This window comes from Enhydra lutris, unplaced genomic scaffold (genome assembly GCF_002288905.1).
Source record: "Enhydra lutris kenyoni isolate GAN:26980312 unplaced genomic scaffold, ASM228890v2 scaffoldscaffold43, whole genome shotgun sequence".
NCBI classification, from domain to species: domain Eukaryota; kingdom Metazoa; phylum Chordata; class Mammalia; order Carnivora; family Mustelidae; genus Enhydra; species Enhydra lutris.
This window is the reverse complement of record NW_019154127.1, coordinates 12,196,605-12,214,925: the sequence shown is the minus strand read 5'-3', so window position 1 is coordinate 12,214,925 and position 18,321 is coordinate 12,196,605. Positions and strand designations below refer to the sequence as shown.

The following is an 18,321-nucleotide window of genomic DNA, read 5'->3' as shown; positions in this document are numbered from 1 at the left end:
GAATCTGAATGTTCGAGGGTATCAGGCCCTGCACCCTCCTTTCTTCGGGGCATTTCCTAAGAATAAGGACATTCTCTCATGCGTCTGCACTGGTTTCCCCGACCCGCTGCCTGCGTTCCCCTTCATCGGCCGGGCCAGCATCCCGTAGAGCAGTTACCCCCACTGCCCCGGATCAGACACTGCCTTCTGTCTGCTATCTCTTAGCCTCCTGGGGTCTGGAGCATGTCCAACGCCTCTCTTTGTCTCTGGTGTTGTAGAATGTTCTGAAATGTTCTGGAACTGGAGGATGCTGGTGCGGACCGGGTGCGCACCGGGACTCTGTTCTGGTTGCGGTGGTGGCTCCCGCTGACCCCTGCTCCCGTGGAACCCTGTGGAAACATACCCTTACTTGTCTCCTATCTTTTTAGCCATATCGGCGATGACAACCATTCCTTTGGATTTATTCAAGAAGCAGCCATCTGGGCCCCAGAGCTTCACGCTGACCGGCGGCTCCTGCGGCGGCTCGGTGCTGGGTTCGGTCACCGCAGAGGTACGACGTCATTCCCCGCCGCGGCCGAGCTCCAGCTTGACCTGCTTGAGATTAGGAGTATCTTTACCTGTTGGTCCGTCTTAACGTTTTCTTCAGCGGGAAATGGGACGCTCGCTCACCTAAGAGGAGCTCCTCTTCCGCCCTGTGCATTTCTAGACTCGAATGGGACACTCTGTGCCCACAATCGTGTTGAATGGTCGCTGCATGGGGAGTTTTCCATGGTGCCGGGTCACGCGGGCCTAACCCCAGAAAGGGCCCTTCGATTTCGCTGGGTTCTCCAGCCTTGGTGCCCGTCACCAGGCACTGCGTGACGGGGTCTTGTCACCCTCTGTCGGTTCTGAGGAAACCCAGACTGATGGCTGGATGGCTGTGGTACTAAGCGGGGCTGACCCACAAAGCCAGGGGTTACGGCACGGGAGGGCGGCGTGCATGCCCAGGGGTCGGCGTGGGCACAGCACCAAATGCGTAACCGGCTTTCTCTGCAGTTTTCTTACCTAGAACCTGGTGAAGTGAAACCCAAGACCCCGCCACCTACTCCTGCCACAAAGGTCGAAAAAGACCGCACGGTGATGCCCTGTGGGACCGTGGTCACCACCGTCACCGCCGTGAAAACCAAGCCTCGCTTTGACACGGGGAGAGCGTCCCCCCTGAGCTGCGGTGAGTGCGGCCCGGGAGCACCTCAAGGTGGCGGGAAGCGCCGGCTGCCGGGGCAGGTGTGGCTCCGACGGTCTCGTGTGCAGGGAGGAGGGTAACTGACGAGACTCCCAGCTTCCCGCTTCTCACCGGTCACCTTTCCCGGTCACCGTTCTCTGTTGTCAAACGCGCGGCTGCCCAGGCAAGTTCAGCTCGAGCGCACGCTGGAGCTCCGAACCTGGCCGTGCGGGGAAGTGATCTAGTTCGGTGAACTTCCCGCTCACACTCCCGCGGGGACGGCCGGCCCGCTGTCTTGAAACCTTAGATGGAGGCCATCGGTGCAAGTTCGTAGGAGGAGAATCCGTTTTCTAGAAGGGCCCGGGGTGCAGTCACTTTCGACCCAGCCGAGTTCTGCACCTCCCTAGTCTCTACCTCAGAGACAACCTCTGTGTACGGGCTTACTGTTTTATTTTCATTTATACTGTGTTTCTGCTTCTAGATAGATAACGTATCATCTTCCCAGAGTTGGTTTTCTGGGCCTGCTGTTCTTGACTACGAAACAGAGAGTGAAATTCTGGCTTTTGATGAAAGTTTCTGAAATTTTATTTAAACCCAGGTTCCCAGCATCCTTTTGGGTACTTGCCCCCTCATACACCTCTGCACCCCACCCCAGAATGAGAGACGGTTAAAAACATCTGAACGGCTGGGGTTCCGTGAAAGTGTGATTTCACCTTCCGCGAACTGTAGGGTCAGGTGGCTTTTGGGGCCATTGTGATCCGGATTTTCTCCTGACAGAGTCTCCCCTGAAGACGCCTGTCAAGGTGAAGGTCATTGAGAAGGACATCTCTGTTCAAGCCATCTCCTGCCATGGGGCTCCTGTCAGTAAGACCTTCTCTTCTTCGGACACAGGTAACGGACCGCGGGCTCACTGCATCCTTCTCCCTCCTTCCAGGCTCTTCTCCTGTCTTTCTCATGTGCCCCCAGGTCAGCATTTCCTTTTTGGAGTTTGGGAGGCGCTGTTTTGAGCATTAAGAGCAGAACAGGGAGGAGGTGGGGGGAACGAAGCCAGGCAGAGACCAGGGGTGGTGTTAAGTTCTAGCAGATGCTTTCACAAAATAAACATAAAATCCCAGTTTATGCCTCATGTTATAAAATTTGAGCATGATTTTCCCCTCACTCAGTATACCAGTGCTATGACTAACACCCAAGAGGCAGGACCCAGGGGTGTAACTGCAAAGGCGGCTTTTCCTCTCCCGTTGCCCCAGAGAAGCTGCTCGTTAGGCTTGGTCTCCCCCAGAACTCTGCTCGCAAATGCCCATTGTTACGGTCACGCTCAGTGTCTCTGGGGAGAGGGGTTCCTGCCTCCTTAGGTCAGAGCCCGATCTAAACTTGGGGATTACGTTTGCCCCCTTTGCTCTGGGGTGACTTGCTGTCGGAGGGAGGGCAGGGGGGGCTCCTTCTCTCTGGCTCACCTCTCCCCATCCTCTCAGTCCTGTTTCTGGTCTCACAAAGGGTTAGGAGGAGAGGACGGGGGGCAGGGAGCTCTCATCTGATGGGCGCGCCATCTTAGGACGGCTTCGGATCCCCGCAGCTGGTGAAGCTGACACCGCCCGTCCCATGGGGTGGTCACGGTTCTCTGGGAACCGCAGGCTCCCCCCAGCTGCAGTCCCTAGACGCAGGCCTTGTCCCTCCGCTGGCTGGCCACCCCCAATGCCCCTTCTGCCCCTGGCAGAGCGTCCCGCTGCCTCAGACCACAGGGACCCCTTCCCCCATGCAGGATCGCCTTTTAAAAGGGCTGACGTTCCCACCGTGGGTTTCTCTCCCACTCCGTGGGCAGTGGAGTTAGCCCCCAGATCAGCTCCCTGGGCTGCCTGTGGCCACTGAACCCTTCTCACGCACCCCCAGCACCTGGACAGGGCTTTGAAGGACATCTCCGAGCCACCAGGCCTGGCGTGAAGTGTTGGGAACGACAGTGCCGCGCTCCCCTGGGGGGTCCTCACCAGCCCCCTCCTCGTGAGCCTCTCCCTTCGCGCTGCGCGGTGGTCAGGCAGTGTGTGGCCGCGTCGGCCCTGAAATGGAGCACTTCTCCGTCGTGGAAGCTGAGACGGGAGACACCCCGTTAGCGTCCAGCCCTCCGATGGCCTTGTGTTTGCCTCTGCCCGAGCAGGAGCTGCCCCAGGGAAGGGACAGACAGGCACGAGCTGGGCGTCGGGGACCTTGGCCGTGCTGCTCCCCCCAACCCGAGCTGCCTGACATCCCCCCACGTCTCAGGGGCACACGCCTCACAGGGTGAGGGGATGGGGACACGTAACACTGTGCTCTGAGCCTTCCGCAAGCCCCTGCTAGGTGTCCGGCCTCCCATAGGTGTTGGCCAGGTGTAGGGTACGGACCCCGGGAAGGAGCTCACAGCAGCCCGCTGTGCTGAGCCGCGGTCTGGAGGGGAAGGAGTGACTGCGTTGCCTCCCGAAGTTCAGAATCTTCTGAAAGTTCGGAGGTTTTTTGTGGGTGGGTCTTCCTGCTTTCGTTGGTCTCTATCAACTCTAGGGAGGTCTGGCTGGCAGATATCTGAGGGCAGAGATCTGAGTAAGTACACAGCAGCGAGTGCATGGAACCATCCAGAAGGAGCTGTAGGCCGAGGGGGGTCTGTGAGCCAGACCTGGCCCTGTTCGTAAACTCCTTGGAGCCCAGCCTTGTGCGATGGTGTCCACACGGGCTCAGCCTGCACAGGACCGAGGCCACCGTAAGTGCTAACGGCCCGGGCGGGCCCACAGAGCTGTGCCCATTTGTGCTCTGGCCCTTTTCAGAGGAGAACTGGGGGCCCTGCCTGGGGACCGTATCCATCAGCCCTGCAGGTCCGCAGGCTGGAGCGTAGTGTGCTCAGGGCTGCCTTCCCTCCCGCAGAGCTGCTGGTGCTGAACGGCTCGGACCCCGTGGCTGAAGTGGCCATCCGCCAGCTCAGTGAGTCCTCGAAGCTGAAGGTCAAGTCCCCGCGGAAGAAGAGCACCATCATCATATCAGGGATCTCCAAGGTGTGGCTCGTGCACGCGCCTGCGCCCCTCCGTGGCCGAGCTCCCTCCGTGCAGAAGGCGGCCCGAGCTCCCGGTGTCGTCCAGGCAGCTCCCTGCCGAGGGCCAGCGCCGGGGGTCACCCGTGTTTAGGCCGCTGCCCCTGTCGTGGGGAAGCTGGAGGGTTCTGGCCCCCGGGGCTCTGGTTGGTGAGTGGCCGGTGAATCGTGTGAAAAACTATTGAGACAGAGAGACTGGCCTGCCTGAGGCCCCATCTGGGGACAGAGCTGTGACCCTCTCGCAGGCCGACCTGTCCCTAAAACACTGAAGGTGTTGGCCATGAGTGTGCTTTTGCAGTCAGAGACAGATGGTGTTAAGTGTCCCCTGGCCGCCGCTCGTGCGCTTCCCCGTGCCGGTGGTGCAGAGTCCGTGCTGGGCCCCACACAGGCCGGGCCGCCAGAGGGGGCAGCCCTGCAGGGCCGGAGGCCACACGAGGGTCCGGTGCGCGTGTTCGACATCTCCAAATGAGGAAGGAGACTGCGGGCAAGGAAGGGGCCGCTGGGAGATGTGGTCGTTGTGGGGGAGGGGGAGCAGGAAGGCTCTGAACCCAGAGGGCGGGGCAGTGCCTGGAGGGTAGGAGAGCGTGGCCGTCTACAGCTCATGCCCAGGTGGGTCATGGGAGGGGCCGGCATGAGCTCCCGGTGCTGCCATTATACGCAGGGCCTCCACGGCCAGCGCCCAAGTCCCCGCTGCCCAGGTCCCCCCCCCCCCCCCCCCGCCCCCGGGCTCCCGGCCTTCCTGGGCGCACTTCCAGCGGCAGCCGGCAGGGGGCGGCGGCATCAGGAGTCCAGAACCCCGTCCTCTCCCATTCCCGGAGGCTGTATCTCGGACTCACTAGGAACCCGCAGCTCTTTATTGGAATGTGTCCAACCCACGGCAGTGAGGAGGCTTCACGGAGGCTCAGACGGCCCCGTCCTCAGTCAGCGGGCTCTCCGCCAGCCACGTGTGGCTGCCCGTGGTCAGGAAGTGGGCGGCCCCGGGGAGCCCACGCCCCTTGCAGTCACCTTCCCAGGCTCCAGCCCACCGGCCCCGAGGGTTAGGGTAGCACCTGTACCTGTCTTCGGCACCAGGAGGTCACACACAGACTTCTCAGGCCGCGGTGTGCCTGCCAATTGGGTTCTCCGTGCAGGGAACAAACTCCCGTGGGAAGAAGTGTTCACAGACCAACCGAAGGGACAGCCCACTTCCTGTGCCTCCTGGTGTGCTGCAGGCCACTTGGGCGGAAGTGTCTCCCTCCCGTGGGCCCCCTGCCGGGCCCCCCTGCTGGGGAAGGCTGTCTGCTTCCTCTGTACCCCTCACCTGTGATCTCAGGTGCCCCTCCCAGACCCTCTGCGGCAAGGGGAAACCCTCAGTGGCTGCGTTTCAGTCCCCGTGAAACCCGCCGTGCCTCCTGGGGGAGCTGCGGGCTGGTGTCTTCTCACACTCTGGAATCACCCTCAGGACCTTTGCACGGAGCTTTTCATCTCTTCCAAGCCCGCGGCTCCTTCCATCTGTACTTGCCACCACCCCTCATGCTAACTTCTTTCTTTTGTCCTGGGACAGACCTCACTCTCTCAGGACAATGCCGCTGCCCTAATGCTGGACTACTCGGCCTCCATGGACAGCGCCCACCAGGAGGACACCCCGACCCTCGTGGGGGCGGCCGCTGCCTCCGCCCCACTGCAGGAAGAGGCCTCCGCCCCAGCCCCGCCGGCCCCAGAGCCCCAGGAGGGCGAGCTGGACTCCTGGGACTTGGACAAGGAGTCCCAGGCCTCGGCGTGGGGCAGCCAGGCCCCGCTGGACCTCGACGGGGACGAGCTGTCAGAGAGCTCCCTGAGTGTCTCAGAGCCGGGCACTGCCAAGAAGCATAAAGGTACCCACACCTGCGCCCCCTGCCCCCCAGCCCACCCGCTGGCTTTTCTCTCCTTCCCCTCTCCAAGCTAATCCTCAGTTCCCATCCCCGGCTTCTGCTCCCTCTGCTGCCAGGCCGCCCTGCCCTCGGCACCCCACCCCAGCAAGCAGGGGTGCCCCCGCCCGGAGCCAGTGGGCAGGCGGCATATTCAGAATCCTTCCGTCTCTGCCCCGAGGGCAGCAGTTTCTGGTCATGCCTAAAGGCGCCCTTTCCTCTGTCGGCACTCTGCCCCGCCCCCCTGAAGTAGAACCCTCCAGAACGTATAGAGGGGGTCACCCAGCGACTCGGCACGAAGCCAGCAGACCCCGGGCTTCTGTGGCTGTGGAGACTGGCCCCTCTGCTCACCGTGCCTCAGGCTCATCTCTCCAACTAAAACCCGGCCCGACCTCCGTGCTCGGACCTGCCGGGGTCCGAGGGGAGAGACGTTCCCTGGGAAAGGAAGCGGTTAACTTGCTGTGTGTGTGTGTGTAGTGACCAGTCGTCCTGTCCTGAGGATGACCCGTTGTTCTCCGTTAGCACCACATCGAAGCTTTGCATTTGTAGACTTTGTCCGTGTGTGTGCTTGACTTGGGCTCTGGCATGACAGTCCCCCTCGAGGCCCTTTCTGAGACGAGACAGTCCAGGGGCTCGAGGGCTGTTCTGGGTGGGAGGGTCAGGGAGGGTCAAGCCTCCTGGGCCTCAGCTCCTCTGCGCGAGGCTGTGCTTACCTCCCAGGCAGGAACAACGCGATCCCAGTACAGAGACGGGATGGGAGACAGACGCAGGCGCCTGGTCCCAGCTGGGCGTCGTGGGTGCCGCTCAGCACGAAGTCCTCACCCCTCCCCTCCCGGCCCCCGAGAATGCAGACAGGAGGCCGTCTTGTCCCTCCCGAGGTCGGGAAGCCTGGTTAGCAGCTCTGCGGTTGCCTTGCTCTGCTCCTCTCCTCTTGCCGCCACTGACCAGTGGTTCTCAAACTGGGTGACCGTGCGCCCCCCGCCCGTCCCCTCCAGGGGACACAGCTGTGTCCTGAGGCCGTTTCACTGGCCACAGCTGGGGGCTGGGGTGCTGCTATGCAGCCTGCAGGATGGCCTGGCACATGGTGGCCCATGTCCCTGGGGCTGAGGTTGAGGACTCTGCGGAGGAGGGGGTCTGCTCCACGGGGGTCCACGTGAGCCACACCCTTGCTGAAGCAGAGAGGGCACAGATGGGGACCCGCTGGAAGTTAGAAGGAAGAGGATAGGATCCCTAGGCCATGCAACAGAGATCAGACTGTGGGCCTCTGTCCACCTGCTGGCCCGAGTCAGAGTGACCTGTGCGTGGACCTCTGGTGGCTCCCTTGTCCCGGTTCAGAAGGGGCAGCCCAGGTGACGGGAAAGGAGGCCCGGCTGCAGGTCCACATGGCGGCACACACACCCCCACCCCCCGCCAGCCTGGACTGGGGGCCAGCTCCCTGCCTCAGGGAGCTCCTCTAACCCTGAGGAAGCAGTGTGCGCTGGGCAGAGCGGAAGACGAGATGCAGGGTGGGGTGCCCCTTCCTCCCCCTTCCTTCTCCCGACGGCCAACAGTCCAACAACCCTTCAGCCTGCCCTCCTGCCTTCACTGAGAGGCCGCGCCTCGCTGACCCCGAGTCCATCCAGAGAGCCCCGTTCCCTCCTCCCTGGCATCTTCCTTCTGCTCCTCCGCTTTTCCTTCCAGAGAGTTCTTTGCTGTGGGTTTCCATTTTGGCTGTGCCATGGCCATGCTTCTCCTTTCCCGTCCCTGGCCAGGGGGAGGGCACCCCTGCAAAGGGGCACTCTGAGGGGGCCTGGGTGCTGACCGGTATGCTTGATGCTTCCCCGGAGCCTGGGCCCCGGGGCCACGCTGCATGTGGTGGCGACTGGTGTCGCTCACCCCGCCGGCGCTGTGGATTCGCAAAGGGACGTATTGGGCAGCGTTTCCAAATTTGCTTCTGTTCCAAGGTTTTCGGAGAGACCCAGACCCTGCATCTCTAGGAGAGGTCAGAACCGCAGGCGATTACGGGTGACAGGTGCCCACTCGTTCTTGTCCCCGGGGGTTTTCACCTTGCTGCCTGGGGCCCAGTGGCTGTGGGGAACCTTCTCTCCTTTTAAACTGAAGCTCATTTCCTGGCCGGAGAACCGCGCGCCGCCTGTCCCAGCGGGAGTTCCCGCAGGTCCCCCGAACGGCCGGCGTGTTGCGAAGCCTGCGAGTTCGCTGGTTGGACACACGCGTTCTCCTGAGGCTGCAGCCAACACAGGAAGTCCAGTCCCCAGATCTGGGCTTATATTTAGCGTCACCAAGTGTCCGTGCGGTCGCACGGCAAGGGGAAGGCCCGGAATGGGACTGTGGACTTGGAGGTGGTTAGGACGGGAGAGTCCGTGTCGTGTGGACTTTACCGTAAGGAAGAGCAAAACGATGGATGAAACTTTGACAAATATTAAGGAGTGAAAAAACAAAACCAGACAACCCCCCCGCAGCCCCCAAGCCCGGCCAGATGTCCTGCCCTGTAACGTCACATGTGCATGGGCACGGCGCCCTGGGACTCACTGCCTGTCCCCCTTGTTTGGCTCCTGCGTACTTTCTTTTAACCTCTGACCTCTTCCTTCCCGTCATCTCGTGCTCATTACCTTTAACTTAAGAGGATCGCTATGCCAACCAGAATTAATTGCCTACACAGTAAGTTATTTTTGTCTTATTGGTATTTATTTATTTATTTTTAAATCTGACTACAGCCTTGCTGTGAGAAAAGCCTGTTTCGCAAGAGCAGGAAGCAGATCCCCTTTCCCTGCTTTCCTGTGCCTTTGCGGCGTGACCTGCCCGGGCTGCTAGTTTCCCCGTCTTCCTCCTCGGACATGCCCTGGTCCCATTAGTGTAGCTCCTTTGCCTCGGGGGTCGGGGCGCTGTCCTTGGCTCAGGGGACAGCCAGCCTCGTGCCCGGTCGAGTGCCCACCCTTTGCTGGGCCCTGGTTCTAACAAGCGGTCCCTTTTCTACACGGATGGTCTGTGGTTTGGCTTGACTTCCGGAGCTGTTCTGCGGGCAGCAGACTACAACATGCCCAGGGACCCTGGTCACTGGCCTCCGACCTCTCTGACGGATTCTCCGGTGACCTGTTCATGTCTGTTAGGGTCGGTGGAGGCAAACGAGAATAAATTTGCAGATATTTGCTATACTAAAGCTCCCATTTAGAGGAATTATTTTTGATTCTTTTCCTATTTGTTTATTCTTTAGCCCATTTGTGATTTTTTTTTAAACCTTGCTAGAACCAGGGGAAGATTCCTTTTTTTCTCCTCGGTCCCCCATTTAAGACGTTGGGGCTGTTTGTTTCAAATTCCACGTACCTCCTCTCCAGATTTTACCTGAAGGAACCTCAAAGGCTCAGGTCTGGGCGGGCGAGGTCTGATTCTCGCTCGTGCCCGCTAGAGCGGCCAAGAAGGTCTGGAACTTGCTCTGTAAAACCCGGAGCGCTCCAGCCCCTCCTGCTCAGGCCCTGTGACCATCCCCATCCGCAAAGGTGACAGACTCTGGGGGCCCAGAGGCAAGGGTGACGTTCCAAACTGTTAGTTACCGTCTTAGCCAGAGTTCTCTAGACAGAACCACAGGTGCTACATTTCAGGGAAGTGGCTCACGCCATCCTGGGGTCTGAAATCTGTGGGGCGGGGTGGCCGGCTGGACAGACTGCCGTCTTCTCCCCGAGGGAGCCCTGGGCGTTGGCTCTCAAGGCGCTGAGCCGATGGTATGAAGGCCAAGCACGCCATCCAGGGTGACGTGCTCTAGTCCGGGAGAGCCGGAGGCACGGTTAACCTCTCCTCTCCCGAGTTCCCTCCCGGGACAGATGAGTGTTGGACTCAGTCACGGGGCATGCTGGACAGGAAGACGCCAGGGACAGAGCAGCACGGTCCCGGGGAGCTGAGGAAGCTCCGTTCCCTGTCCCTTCCCAGCTGACGGGGGTGTGTGCTGGCATGTCTGTCCTTGACCCCCACACCTCCACGGAGTGGCGGGGTCCGTGTCCCCTCCGTGGCCTTGTTCTTCTGGCTCTACTTCCCCCAAAGGTCACTGTGATTCGTCCCCCAGATCTAAACGTTCTTAACATTTTTATCTGGAAAGGAGAAAGGCATGACTTCCATTCACGCTAGTCATTCTTCACGTTTGAGGAATTAAGCTGTGGGTCTGGGAGGGACTTGCGTCCTGTCTTAACACGTGCTATCAGAACGTCAAGACTGACAGGGTTCCAGAAAGCCCGTCCACGTCCATGCTGGAGTACAGGGCCGCGCTCTGGGATGCTCTGAGGACCGAGACTCATCCCGCTCCCAGGGGGCTCCCCGGTGACCGCCCATGCAGGTGTCCTTGACCAGACACCTGCTCGCCCCGTCCCCCGGGGTGGGACCCGTCCACGGCCGGCTCAGACAGCAGGTCTCACGCATCGAGGGGAGCCAGGCACGAGCACACGGGCTTTCTGCCCTGGGGCCCCTGCTAGCGGGGCCCGGCACATCACTGCCAGGAATAAGGTCTCCCTCAGACACCTCTGGGAGACAGGAGCAGGGCTCCAGCCTACAGATCTGCAAACCTCAGCCCCTCCTTTCACACGACCCCTCCATCCGAGGCGGCGGTGGTGTCCCCGTAGAAGCCGTGACAAGTCATGTCAAGTTACGGGGCATCACCTGGTTCTTGTATGAATGCAGAACAGTCAGATTTGCCAAAACTGCAGACCTGCTCGGAGAGCCTGTGTGGGGACGGAAGCGCAGCAGACAGCGCGCTACAGGCCCGGCCCTGGGACGCGTGGGAGCAGACCTTAGCTCGTGGGACACTGCAGCGGGCACGAGTGTTTCCAGTCAGCACGGCACACGGGTCTGCCCACTGTCCGGACTTTATTCGCAGCCTAGAAGTCCCTGATAATTCATCTTAATATGGCAAGAATTTGAGTTTTAGTCATTTCAATCTTGAAGTTTTTTTATTATTAGAGCAAGTCAGCATGCCTGCAAGTCCGCGGGGACGGGCAGAAGGAGAGAGAATCCCAAGCAGGCTCCCCCCACTTAGCACAGAGCCTGATGCCGGGCTCGATCCCATGACCTCGAGATCATGACCTGAGCCAAAACCAGGAGTCGGATGCTTAACCAACTGAGCCATCCAGCGCCCCAAGTGCAATTTCATTTACAAGAGTGAAAGTGACGGCTTAGAAACGTGTAGATTCCCTTTCTAGAGAGCTGTGAACACAGCCACTCCTGGCCCTCTCTGTGCTCTGGTTTTCCTCCGAATCTGGGGCAGACCGTGCTTCCCGGCATCAGGTGCTGGTCTGTCCCGCAGCACACAGCCTTGTGCTCAGAAACGGACAGTGTCCCGGCTCCGGAGGTCAGAAGTCCAGAGGCCTCCTGACGACGGAGACTCTGCTCCGTGTTCTCCCCAGGTTTCTGGTGTCCACTGGCGTCCTTGCCCTCCCCTGGCTTGTGGAAGCGTGACCCCCATCCCTGCCTCCGTGGGTGCCCTCCCCGTGGGCGCGCCTGCGTCCACAGTTCTCTGAGTAAGGACACGTCCTGTTGGCAGAGCGCCCGCCTGGTTTTACCGTTGATGAATCCCCTCTGTTGTCTCTGGGGTCTCGGGACCCCAACCAACGAATTCCGGAGGGACATGATCCAACCCAGAACAGCACCCGCACTCACACCAGACCCCTGCCCAACTTTCAGTGCACGGACCCCTGGAGTGGGGTCTGGAGACGCGGTTCTCTGGGACCGCCCCATCCCTGCTGGACCTCCCCGCCTTCCTCTCCTCTGTTTCGTGGGGACCCCTTATTTATATGCTCTTCAGGGACCCCAAGCTGAGCCTAAAGCAGGTTCCTGCAGTTCAGAATCACGTTCTGGGCCTCAGCGACCCCAGGTAACTCGGTCGGCTGGAGCCCCTCCCAGTGCCTGGGGCATCCTACAGGCCGGGGAGTAAACCCGTGGGCGCCAGGGCTCCTGCCCCACTGGCGGGGCTGCAGCGACAAATCCAGCTGGTACAGTGACTGGTGGCGTGACAGCCCCCAGCTGGGGATTTTTCAGGACAGGCCACTTCTTACGGGGATGGACCAGCTCTAGGAACAGACACTCGTGGCCCCCAGATGTAGCGCAGCAGTCCTGTGGTGAGGGGAGAGCCACGGACACGTCTGTAGTCTCCTTCGTGCTGCCTCCCCCGCCCACTGTCCTGGAAACCCCTGCACACAGCCCCTCCCCATTAGATCCTTGTACACACGTCCTCAGGATTCTGTGTAAGAGGCTGTTTGCTTATATCCAAAGAGAAGGGGTGGGGGGAGACCTTTTCAGTACCTTTCCCAGGTGACATTGGGCCTCTGCCTCCGGGCTCCGGAGCTCTGGGGTGCGCCCCGAGCGGAAGGATGCCCGTCCTTGGTGCCAGTTCCCACGAGTGGCCTCTTGAGGTCACGGGCACACTGCTCGGATGTGCTGACTGTTCCAAGTCCACACACGGGGCTAGGCCTGATTCCACCGCTGTCCACTCGCAGAGCCGGCAGGTGTCTCTCGGGGTCCCCCCAAACAAACATTCAAGTATCTGTTGGCTCGAGCGTGAGAGTAACGAATTGCCGAAGAGCCGTGGAGCCCCTTGCCCGGACGGCCAGACAGCCCTGTCCAGAGCCGCCGGCACCGACACGCGGGTGTGATGACTCCAGGGCTGGTGGAGAGGTGCTCTGACCCCTGCTGGGGTTTTCATAGCAGGGCTGTCTTTTCTGGGGGTGGGGGCCGGGGAACCCCAGGGGGACAGCCCACCGCCTTCAGTCTTGACTAGGAGGCGGGGGAGAGAGAGGCCTCCCCGGGTTGCACCTGACCAGCTCATGGCTTCTGGGCTCAGAGTCTGTCCATCCTGAAAACTCGGGGGTTTGGTCCAGGCCAGATTCCAGCAGCTTCTCCCGGGTGGCTACAGCGACCACCCAGCAAAGTCAGAAACCGCTCTTACTCGAGCCTCTCAAAAGTCCTTGTTTGTTTCCATCTTGGACGAGTGGTCCCTGCGTTCCCGCCACAGCCCACCTGACCGGCCCCTGTGCTTCTCCCTGCAGGAGGGATTTTAAGGAAAGGCGCAAAGCTGTTCTTCCGCCGGCGACAGCAACAGAAAGACCCCGGCATGAGCCAGTCGCACAATGACCTCGTGTTCCTGCAGCAGCCGGAGGGGGCCCGGAGGAAGGGGGCGACACTCTCCAGGATCCTGAACAAGAAGCTGCTCTCCAGACACAGAAGCAAGAGTGCCATGAACGGGGCTCCGGCGGACCCCGCGGCCGGCCCCCTGCCTCACCAGGACGCAGGGAGACGCGGGCCCCCCTAACCACCCGCCAGGACGGAGCGAGAGGGCCCGCACACTGTCAGATGGCCGCCTGGCCTGGCTGGGGGAAAGGGGAACGGAATCCTGAGTTCCCGGCCGGGAGGCTTCCCCCAGAGACACCTGACAAAGTCCGATTTGCCACCAGATGCCCAGGGAGACCCAAAGCTCTGCTCCCACCCAAGAGCAGAAGTTAAACGCGAGAAGATTTATGTTAGGAACTAAAGAACGTCCTGTGATGGACGGAGATGGGGCAGGTGCGGGGCACTCGGTCTTAACCCTGCTGCTGCGCTCAGACACATAGTACCTTGGGTCCACGCCCAGACCATGTCCCAAAGAGGAGGTGTCCCCCTGTGCTGTCCCTGGGAATGGAATGGATGAGTCACCTGTCCTCGCGGGTGGCTCAGCATCACGGTGCAGCCGGCCCTGAGTACGGAGAGGTGGGACAGAGGCAGCATTTGGGGTCCGCAGGGAAATTACGGTGGTAATGAGAACACTATGACAAAGGAAGAGGACAGTTGCCTTTCGTATTAGCCATAGAACTTGAAACCATATGCAAACACTAAATTCTGCGCACCTTATGCCGAGTGCTCCTGGTGTTTACTCTGAGCCCGTTTGCACGCGGGGAGCTAGCAATCCCTGTGTGGTTTTACGTGTCCCTCTCTTGTGTCGAAAGTGCTGGGGGGAGGGGGCTCTCCAGGGAGGCTGGGAGCCGTCAGTGGTAGCCAGCGCCACGGCGACCACACGTGCACACACACGCGCGCACACGGTTTCTCTTCCCTCCACGGCCAGTTTCCCAAACGCCGCCAACGGCGGAAGCCGAGTGCTTCTAGGACCAGAGAGGAAGCTGTCGTATGTCTCAGGAGTCTTCAGGGTAGAAGTTTCGTAACAAACGGGCCAAACGTCGCATCCCAGTCCTCTCGGGAGCTCTCCAGAATTCTGCCGTGAACGGTGCGCCGCCCGTCTTGGTCCTTGTTTTGGTTTCCCGTGGGGGAGAGAAAAGATAAAGGCGGCCCACCACGTGCATATCTCTGTGTACCCCTCAAGCCATGGTCCTCGTCTGTCCGCCCGTCTGTGTGTCTGCGCCGCTGGCCCATCCGTCCAAAGGGGCCACTTTCAGGGGACGAGCTTGTCAGGGCTGTGGTCGTTCCTGAGAAACATCTGATGGTTTAACACGATTCGCTTTCTTCCTGCGAGATTTCAAAGGCTTTCGTGAAGGCTGACCTCTGTCCCGCATAGGAAACTGGGGGGGCTCCTCCCCACACGCGCTTTTGTTGATCCTTAAACCCATCTTTCAGGGGTAACAGAGCCACTACCGATCAAAACCTTCCCGAAAACCCAGATTACGGAACTTTCTTCCTTTTCCTTGAGAGCGAGATTATAAAACCACATGAAGGCCATTACTTGGAAATGCACACTCAGAAAGCCTCCGGTGTCCCGGGAGTCACCAGGTGACTGTAAAATGAGTTTTTATAGGGGACATTCTGTTTTTTGTCGGCATGAAGTGGCATGGGGAACGCCAACATGTCGTCATACCAAGTCAGTCCTCGCAGGCTGGTCACTACTTGTCTTCCTGGAACACGTCCGGTCACTGGTCTTACTGGAAGGACTGCCGCCTTTCCTCCCACGGTAGGACGCCCTGGGGATAGTCAAGAATTCTCGGAGGACGTTACACGTCAGACTTTCAGGCACAGGTCAGAAGGTCTTAGCACAGTTTTTTGTTTGACTTTGAAGTTCAGATCAGCTCAATTTAGTCAATGTGACGGTATCGGAGTTTTACGCCGGCACTTTCTTGTGCTCAAAAAAAACCCGTCTCAGGCATTCCCATTTCTGACTGACCCCAGGAGCATTTGTTCACTGTTTCATCCTTTTGCCAAAGGCTCTTGTTTTCTCCACTTCCCGGTGACTCGAGGCCTCTTCTGGGTCCCGGGTGAGCGACGGGTGGGCTGCGTCTGTTCCGCATTCGACGCAGGACCGTAGCGTGAGAGGTGGAGAGTGGTAAGGAGATGCGTGTTTCTGTGTGTGTGTCGGGCACCTGTCAGGGGCCCCGTACCTCTAAGCAAGATCAGGAGCTCCTCCTCGAGACGTGCACACGTTTTCTCCGTCTGAGGGCCTTTCCTGAGCTCGCAGGACACTCGCGAGAGCACGGAGGGCGCGGGAACAGAGCCGCGTGAGAAAGCGGGCCGCGTTGATACTGTGAATGCTGCTTTCCGGGCCGTTTGGCCGGCCTGTGCTTTTGCGGGGTCGGCATTTACGTGGAAGGAAATGGGAAGGTTCCGCGCCAATTAAGGTTATACACCAAATGCTAACCGTACCGACCCGTAAGCCCCTCATTCCCTTGCCTTTCCTTATGCTTTACTGGCGCGGGGGCTCCTGATTCCGTGTTTCGCTCACGATATTTTTGCAGACTCGTGTTTCGGAGCGATTTCGCACGCGTGAACGGGAACGTGTCTGTGTCTGGAAGCGGGTGTCCCGTTGCTCGTGAGCTGGGGCAGTGCCCTGCGCTCAGGGACGTCCCCGTGTTTGCAGAGGAACGCGTGGGAGCCTGCAGTGTGTGTGTCTGTGTGTGCACGCGTGTGTTCACAGGGCGGCAGTAACAAAAGCGCCGATCTCACTGTCCGGACGGAAACCGCTGTGAAGACGACGGTGTAGACAGAGCACTTTATGTAAATCCACTCCCAAGTTTAAGTTTAAAAGCAGCCCTTGATGCCTCCTGAGAGCTCCGGGGCCGGTCGCCGGCCACCAGCCACAAGTGAGGTGCCCATCGCGGCGTCTGATTGGTTCTTCCGGCTGCCTCTACGGAAGACGGTTGCGAGTTTTCTTCTTGAGCAGAAAGGGACTCGTTCACGCCCGTGGCTGCCAGCAGCCACTGGGGTTTTCCTGGCAAGAGCCTCACAGTCCTGACACCTCAGGGCACAAGCTGGGGGACCCCGGAGGACAGAACGTGGATGTCCGCTGGGTGGAAACCAGTCTTGCGCTGGCGTAGACCCCAACGCCGGGCCCTCCCACCCCGGCCCCACGCCTGCTCGGGCCCTATCACCAAAGCACGTGGTATGGACACGCAGGTGCTGCTACGTTCTGCAAAGCAAACTCAGGTCCCCTCCCGGCCCCCATCCTCGCATTCCTGTCCCACGTGACAGGAGGCATCCGGCGTACGTCAACCCGCCTAGTTCGCCCAGCTTCCAAGTGCTCAGAAACATTTACAAGTCAGCCTTGTAGGACCCCCTCCCCCAAGGTCACATCAGAGCTGCATTTTTTAAAAAGAAAACGAAAGGTCTTCCAGGTGTGTGGCAAGGTCTGTCTTGACGCTCAGTGTGGTGACGAACGTGCTGGACAGTGACCGTATTCCTCGGTAGCTCTGTCAACACAAGTCCCCGTCCCGCACCAAACTGTGGGAGACGTTCTGGGATGTAAACAGTCTTTGAAAGAAATAAACGTGCACTTGGGACACGAAACACGGCCTTGTGTTTGCTGAGCCCTGGGCTGTCCCTCAGGTCCCGCGTCTGTCCCGGGGTCCCGGATCCCGGTCCGTCTGCTGCGTGATGCTCGGTGGCCGGCTGGTGTACAAGCCCACCGTGGTCAGCGGCGTGGAAGAGGAGGCGTGGCCACTGCCACTTGCTCTGTTCCAGGCAGACGCCCTTCCTCACACTCTTCTGCTGTACTGGCTTCGTTTTGGGCCCGGGGCTACACCCATTTACTAGAAAGTCAACGTTTCCAGGGGCCCCCGGGGTCATGGTGCATGGGGGGTGCTATCAGGGTCGGCTGGCCTGGGTCCTCCCACCGTGCAAGCTGGCGGGAGATGCCTCTGCGTGACCCCCGGCGATCTGAGGGGCACTGTCCTCTAGGAGGCCATCTTTTTAATATGTCCCTCAGCTCCCGGTCAACATCCGCCCCCAGGGTGGCCCGTGGAGGGTGGCGTGGAGCGGGCTCCCACGTGGGCTCAACTGAGCCAATCCCTGGTGTCTCGCTGGTGCAGGGCTTGTGCTGGTCCTGGCGGGGTCGGGGGGAGGGCAGGGCACAGCCAGACAGAGGGACAGGTCCCGCACAAAACTGCAGGCATCTCGGCTCCTTCCTGGGGGTCAGTGACTCTGTTTCCCTCCCTCCTTCCTTGCTCTGCCAGGCACTACAGCATTCGGAGGAGTGAGGCGTGCACGGTGCCCCTTGGTGGGGTGGCCCCACCGGGTAGGGAGTAGGAGCCGACGATTCAGGCCTTTGCCTGCGAGGGGAGCCATGTACCCGTGCACGGCTCCAGCCATCCCGGGCTTGGGTCCGCAGTCTCAGCTCTGGATGTGGCAAGCCGTGGCAGCCCGGTGTCTCATTTGCGGTGGAGGCGTCCGGCAGTCTGAGACCACCCCGCCGCGTCCTGCGTGACCTGGGGTCCGTTCTGGGCCGACGCTGTATCAGGAGGCCTGACAGGCCTGCTAGACGGCCAGCCCTGCCCTAAGGGACCAGCTTTCCCCACTGGATCTCCTGCCGGTCACCTCGAGGCACACACTGGACTCCTACCAGACCCGTCTACATTAGCCACGTTTTTTTTATTTTAGAGAAAGAAGAGAGAGGAGAGAAAGCGCATGAGTGGGAGGAGGGGCAGAGGAGAGAGAGAATCTTCAGCAGGTTCCATGTCTAGTGTGGAGCCCAACGCAGGGCCTGAGCTTGTGACCTGAGCCAAAATTGAGAGTTGGGACCCTCGGCCGACTGAGCCACCCAGGTGCCCCGCCCCCGACAACCCATGTTAATCCACACCAGCCACCCCCAGACTGTGAATGTGCCCCCCCTGTCCCTAGTACGACCCACCAAACACAAGCCCACCTTCTCCGTGAAGTAGCTTCTGCCACTGAGGACAGCCCCGAGCACCAGGCACTTCCTTCGGTCCCTGTCACTTGTCCCCATATTGCTTCCCCTTACACCGGTTCCCAGGCAGGCAGTGAAC

The 18,321-nt window shown here is 60.2% G+C and overlaps 1 protein-coding gene across 1 annotated transcript in view; it reads left to right on the top strand.

The window, feature by feature from the left end:
• Nucleotides 1-16,846, top strand: part of LOC111155675 (C2 calcium dependent domain containing 2) — a 54,581-nt gene extending 37,735 nt beyond the window's left edge. The window contains exons 10-15 of the mRNA XM_022515965.1: nt 408-529; nt 1,015-1,186; nt 1,958-2,071; nt 4,064-4,191; nt 5,770-6,079; nt 13,135-16,846. Coding sequence (XP_022371673.1) covers nt 408-529; nt 1,015-1,186; nt 1,958-2,071; nt 4,064-4,191; nt 5,770-6,079; nt 13,135-13,397 — 1,109 coding nt within the window. The 3' untranslated portion in view covers nt 13,398-16,846. The remainder of the gene's footprint in view (nt 1-407; nt 530-1,014; nt 1,187-1,957; nt 2,072-4,063; nt 4,192-5,769; nt 6,080-13,134) is intronic.
• Nucleotides 16,847-18,321: the final 1,475 nt, after the last annotated feature.